Genomic DNA, 6200 nt, shown 5'->3' on the forward strand with positions numbered 1-6200 from the left:
GGTAGTGAACATTACAGTGCATGGACTGGATGAACCCAGTCGTCGTGCCCCTTATTTTACAATACTTAAACTTGAAATATATGTGGAAATGGTAATGAACATTACAGTGCATGGACTGAATGAACCCAGTCGTCGTGCCCCTTATTTTACAATACTTAAACTTGAAATATATGTGGAAATGATAATGAACATTGCAGTGCATGGACTGGATGAACTTAGTCGTCGTGCCCCTTATTTTACAATACTTAAACTTAAAATATATGTGGAAATGGTAATGAACATTACAGTGCATGGACTGGATGAACTCAGTCGTCGTGCTCCTTATTTTACAATACTTAAACTTAAAATATAATATGGAAATGGTAGTGAACATTACAGGGCATGGACTGGATGAACTCAGTCGTCGTCCCTCTTATTTTACAATACTTAAACTTGAAATATTTGTGGGAATGGTAGTGAACATTTAACGAGTTCTGACCCGTGAGATGCAAAACGAAAAGGTCAAGTGATACAGAGCGCCAGTACTTTATCTTTCTGTTTTTAAAGGGAAGAAAATCTATTATCGCTACTTAAGCAGTAGAAGTATCCCTGACCGAGAGAAGTTGTGTGTGTGGGGTAATCACAGCTTCTCGACTTAAGTGTGGTGTACTGCGGTGAAGCACTTTAATGTATAAAACTAGTGTGATCAGTAGTCATGATGTAGCCATATCATGCCGAAACACTAACCTAAACATAAAACAAGTGTTAAAGGACCAGGAGGGGGAGCCTGTGGGAGGCATTCTCAAACGATGTTAACCGAAAACATATTCACTGCTTGCATGTGTTTACAGGTTTACACACTTCTTTTACTTCATCAAATCTACTGCCTTGATATGTTGTTATACAGTAAATAGCCTGATACATTTTTTTACAACAGCTGATCTAATACATTGTTCTACAGTAACAAACCTAACACAGTTTTACAGTAGCTGATCTGATACACTGTTCTACAATAACAAACCCAACAAATTGTTTGACAGTAGTTGATCTGATACACTGTTCTACAATAACAAACCCAACAAATTGTTTGACAGTAGTTGATCTGATACATTGTTTTACAATGCTAGCCTAACACACTGTTTTACGATGCCTAAACTGACACACTGTGTTACAATGACTAGCTTGACACACTGTTTTACAATGACGAGCCTGATACACTGTTTTACAATAGCTTACCTTATACAGTTCTACGATGACTAGTCTGACACGCTGTTGTACAATGACTAACTTAACACACTGCTGTACAACGATTAACCTGACACATTGTTGTACAATAACTAACCTGACACACTGTTTTACAGTAACTAGTCTGACACACTGTTTTACAGTAACTAGTCTGACACATTGTTTTACAATGACTAGCCTGTATATTCAGTACAAAAAACATTTATTGACTAACATATTTTTATTGTTATTAATACTCTATGTTATTTCTGTGACTTCATAACGTTTTTTTTTTTTTTCTTACGCACGGGCCTATTTGTTGTATTTAAATTATTAGACAGCAAAATTATAGTGATAGGTCTCATCTTTCTTCTCACATTCTGACCGGACATTTTCTATGAAAATGTAAGTGTAAGTAGAACGTAAGATGCTAGGATAGAACGTGAGGAACGACATTTACTTAGAGTAAAAAACATATGAAAACTAACTTAATACCTTTAACGTTTCACAGATAAAAATATCCCCGCTACCAGAATAATACTCAGTACTAGCAACTAATACCTACAAAGTTGTATATTTACTCTTGTATCGAATCCAAAAGTTATTAAAGAGAATTATTTAGTGCTGTACTAACCTCAGTTGTGAGTGCAGAGAACGCTTGGAGACAAGAGAGTTTAGGACTGATAGATAAGTGCAGCTTATATATAGCAGAAAGTGCCAGCGTTCAATGGCGCCCATTTATAGTGAATTTTAAATCCCGAGGGCAAGGGCTTGTCTGCAAAGAAGCGAAAGTTGAAAGCTATACTAGCTATTCGAAATGAGTATTAACGAATGTTGGACTTGACATCGGATATTAGGTACTTTGAGGATGAGTCGGCTGTAACTTCCCGCGTTCGTCTTAACAGACTAATCTTCTTGTTCGATTACATTGTAATTGATATTAATCCTAAAATGACCTAGGCAACGTTAACACAGAAGACTGCTGCGCGAATCACAAATTACAGGCGTTGTGTTTAATAATGGGCATCCGACAATGACTTACTTTCTGTCAGCTAAGGTTTCAGAAGATTGACGATTTTTCCTGTTTTTAAAAAGAAAACAAGTTGATTTGAAATAGTTTATCGTGTTCTCTGAAGAAAGTGGGTGGGAATTCTTCTAAACTTGGCATTTCACATGTGTGCATAGCCACATGATACATGTAATAGTGTGTTTATAATCACGGGATACATTCAGTCAAGTGTTTACTGCTATGTGATCTAGTTAATCAAGTGCTTACAACAATGTGACACATTTAACCACGTGACACATTGATTCAATATTTAAATCGTGTGTATCACCACATGATAGGATAAATAGTGTTTACATCTACCTGCTATACTTAATCAAGTTCTTACAAAACTGTATCACATTTAATCATGTGTTTACAAACACGTGACACATGTACTCAAGCTTCTCAACAACGTTTAAAAGTTGAGATTATTTCACCATAAAGAGTTGTTACTTCATCAGAGTTATGTCTGAAAATTTGTTGTAATATTCTCAAAGTCAACTGTTGTAATATTCTTTCCAAGTAAATTAATATTTTTTTTACTTTTTATTAGTTACATAATATCTTATAGTGCTGTTCATATTCGAAATGTGTTATTATAATGGGTAAACTGACTAGATCTGTTTTTTAAACTCAACCATAGTAAAAGGTTTAGTAGGTCAAACTGACTAGATCTGTTTTTTTTTAAACTCAACCATAGTAAAATGTTTTGGAGGCTAAACTGACTAGATCTGTTTTTTAAACTCAACCATAGTAAAAGGTTTTGGAGGCTAAACTGACTAGATCTGTTTTTTAAACTCAACCATAGTAAAAGGTTTTGGAGGCTAAACTGACTAGATCTGTTTTTTAAACTCAACCATAGTAAAAGGTTTTGGAGGCTAAACTGACTAGATCTGTTTTTTAAACTCAACCATAGTAAAAGGTTTAGTAGGCCAAACTGACTAGATCTGTTTTTTAAACTCAACCATTGTTAAAGGTTTTGGAGGCTAAACTGACTAGATCTGTTTTTTAAACTCAACCATAGTAAAAGGTTTAGTAGGCCAAACTGACTAGATCTGTTTTTTAAACTCAACCATTGTTAAAGGTTTTGGAGGCTAAACTGACTAGATCTGTTTTTTAAACTCATCCATAGTAAAATGTTTTGGAGGCTAAACTGACTAGATCTGTTTTTTAAACTCATCCATAGTAAAATGTTTTGTATTTTAGTCCATGAAATATTCAACTTATACAAAATATTAAGAATAGAGTAACATTAAACTATTCCTAGTCTTGTAAAGTGATTTAAAATATCTATTTGGCGGTAATGTGAGTATATGGGTAATTCCTAAAATTTACGAGTATTTGGTCAAGCTACATATTGCTGTAAACTATATTTTAATGTTATAATTTAGATGTTAGCTAGAGGAAGTTTTAATGATGACATTAAAATCAAAAGGTTTAATAAAATAGGCTTAGAAAATTCTTATAGATTTGACGTCAAAGATTCTAGTAAATTCGAGGGTAGGTTAAATGTATGGAGTTCAGTGAAACATCAAAAAGATAAGGAAGAAGATAGAGAGTTGTTTCTAGCAGATAGCGTGAATCAACCAGTGTGTTTTCCTTTCAGCCACAGTTTTGTTTTTAAGAACTATTTGGATCTATGTTAGCTATCGTGCATATTGAGTTACTTTGTACAAGCCCTACCAGTGGCACAGCTGTATGTCTACGGATTACAACGCTAGAAACCGGGTTTCAATGGCTGTGGTGGGCAGAGCACAGATAGCCCATTGTGTAGCTTTGTGCGTAATTGCAAACAAACAAATACTTTGTACAAGTAAGTTGATTTTTACGTTAGTGTAGTACAACCAGCGTGGCTGTAAACGTGCCACATAACTAATCACAAAGTTTAAGTTTGTTGAAACGTTAAAGGGAGGTAATATAATAATTTGTTATCTTTATGTCATGTTATTTTCATCAATGTATTCAAGTGAATAAAAAAGATCCACTACTTCACTTGTACATTATAAAATGCATCTTTTATTATACTATTTTGAAAAAAAGAAGCCAATTAAATGCTACAGTTCACACATACAGAAAAAATACAAATATTACGATTCAGGCTTAGCAATAATAGCACTTGCCAAAATGATAACTCAAATTATTATATAAGCTAGCTTTATGATTAGTAAATGCAAGAATATTTTTCATCATAACAATTATAATTTCGAATTAAACTTTGCGTATTGATTTTAACAGTGAAAATACTCTGTTGAACTAGAAACAATAACCATAATAATTCATGGCATAATGGATTGAATATTTAATCGGCGTGGGCGAATCACGGTCTTTCATTGTCTCCCAGTAAGATGTTAACGAAGCTTTCAAACTTCGACTTTTCCCTTTCCAGCAACAGAACGTCGACACAGGCGGTAAACATGTCATTCTTGAAACAGTTGGCCCTGTAATAATTTGAAATTCAGCAATATATTAATTTGAAAAATACGATAGTAAAAAGTGTTTCGTGAAATATAGTAAGATATTAATTTGAAAAATTATGTAAGAATTAGTTTGTTTGGAATTTCGTGCAAAGCTACACGAGAGCTATCTGCGCTAGCCGTCCCTAATTTAGCAGTGTAAGACTAGAAGGAAGGCAGCTAGTCATCACCAACTCTTGGGCTACTCTTTTACCAACGCATTTCACACTATAACGCTCCCACGGCTGAAAGGGCGAGCATGTTTGGTAGGATTCGAACCCGCGACCCTCAGATTGCGAGTCGAGCACCCTAACCACCTGGCCATGCCGGGCCGTAAGATTTAGTAAGATATTAATTTGAAAAATGATATAAGATTTAGTTAGATATTAATTTGAAAAATGATATAAAATTTAGTAAGATATTAATTTGCAAATAAAGTCAATAAAAAACGAACATGAACTGTACCTTATGCAACATATAGACTAAACGGTCAGGTCGGGTGCTCTTAAAATATCCGAATAGTGGATTTGACTCTCAGGTTATAGCCCCCCCCCCCCAACACACACGCAACTGAAAGTCTGAAATATCGCTCGTCGAACCTTGGACCTTCGGATACGCAGCTTGACATACTAACCACTGAATCACTATCAGTCCATCATAAATAATAAAAACTGGAAATTATGACTATTTTAGCGCCACCTGGAAATTCTCGAAAATGTAATAGAAATGTTTAAATACCTTTAAAATGTAAAAAGCTTGGTATTTACGTAAATATGTTTATAAGATGATTTGAATACTTACGTGCAACAATAGTCTATGAGGCTTCAAAATAGTCAACGTTTGCTGATTGCTCAATAGGTGGCGCTGTACTATTATAAGTAAATTATTAATAATCAATGCGCTTTGATGCTTAAAAGTAAATAAAAACCCTGATCAGAAAATTGTTTTTGAACAGTTAATCCTTTTTTTTACTATAGCAAATGTATAATTTTAGCATAATAATTCATAGGAAATAAAGGACTGTGAATAATGTTACTTGGGTACGTGACTTGATAAATTAATAACCAACAACAAAGTATATAAGATTAGCAATAAGTACTTAAAGAGTGGGTGAGTTTTGTGATCTGTAGTTCAACTGAAACTAGGAAGTGGGAGATTAGAAGAGTACTGAGCTTGTGGCGCTGAATTTCTTAGTAAGAAGTCGTTAAAAGCCTTAAGTATTTGAATAGTGTTGAACTCTGTTTGCTCTGACAAAGAGTCTTGTTCACACCAGTAGGTATCGTGGATAGCCATATCTTGGAGACAGTCTAACAAAGAAAAACGTGTTCTGAAAACAATAGCCAGATCTTGGAGACATTCTAACAAAGAAATACATGTTCTGAAAACAATAGCCAGATCTTGGAGACATTCTAACAAAGAAAAACGTGTTCTGAAAACAATAGCCAGATCTTGGAGACATTCTAACAAAGAAAAAACGTGTTCTGAAAACAATAGCC

General features: G+C 34.3%; 1 protein-coding gene across 1 annotated transcript in view; it reads right to left on the reverse strand.

Moving 5' to 3' along the window:
- Positions 1 to 4270: 4270 nt before the first annotated feature.
- LOC111085587 (crustacean hyperglycemic hormone B-like) overlaps positions 4271 to 6200 on the reverse strand; it is a 4981-nt gene continuing 3051 nt past the window's right edge. Inside the window, exon 3 of the mRNA XM_022384841.1 lies at positions 4271 to 4689. Within this exon, the coding sequence (XP_022240549.1) occupies positions 4569 to 4689 (121 nt within the window). The 3' untranslated portion in view covers positions 4271 to 4568. The remainder of the gene's footprint in view (positions 4690 to 6200) is intronic.

This window comes from Limulus polyphemus, unplaced genomic scaffold (genome assembly GCF_000517525.1).
Source record: "Limulus polyphemus unplaced genomic scaffold, Limulus_polyphemus-2.1.2 Scaffold488, whole genome shotgun sequence".
NCBI classification, from domain to species: domain Eukaryota; kingdom Metazoa; phylum Arthropoda; class Merostomata; order Xiphosura; family Limulidae; genus Limulus; species Limulus polyphemus.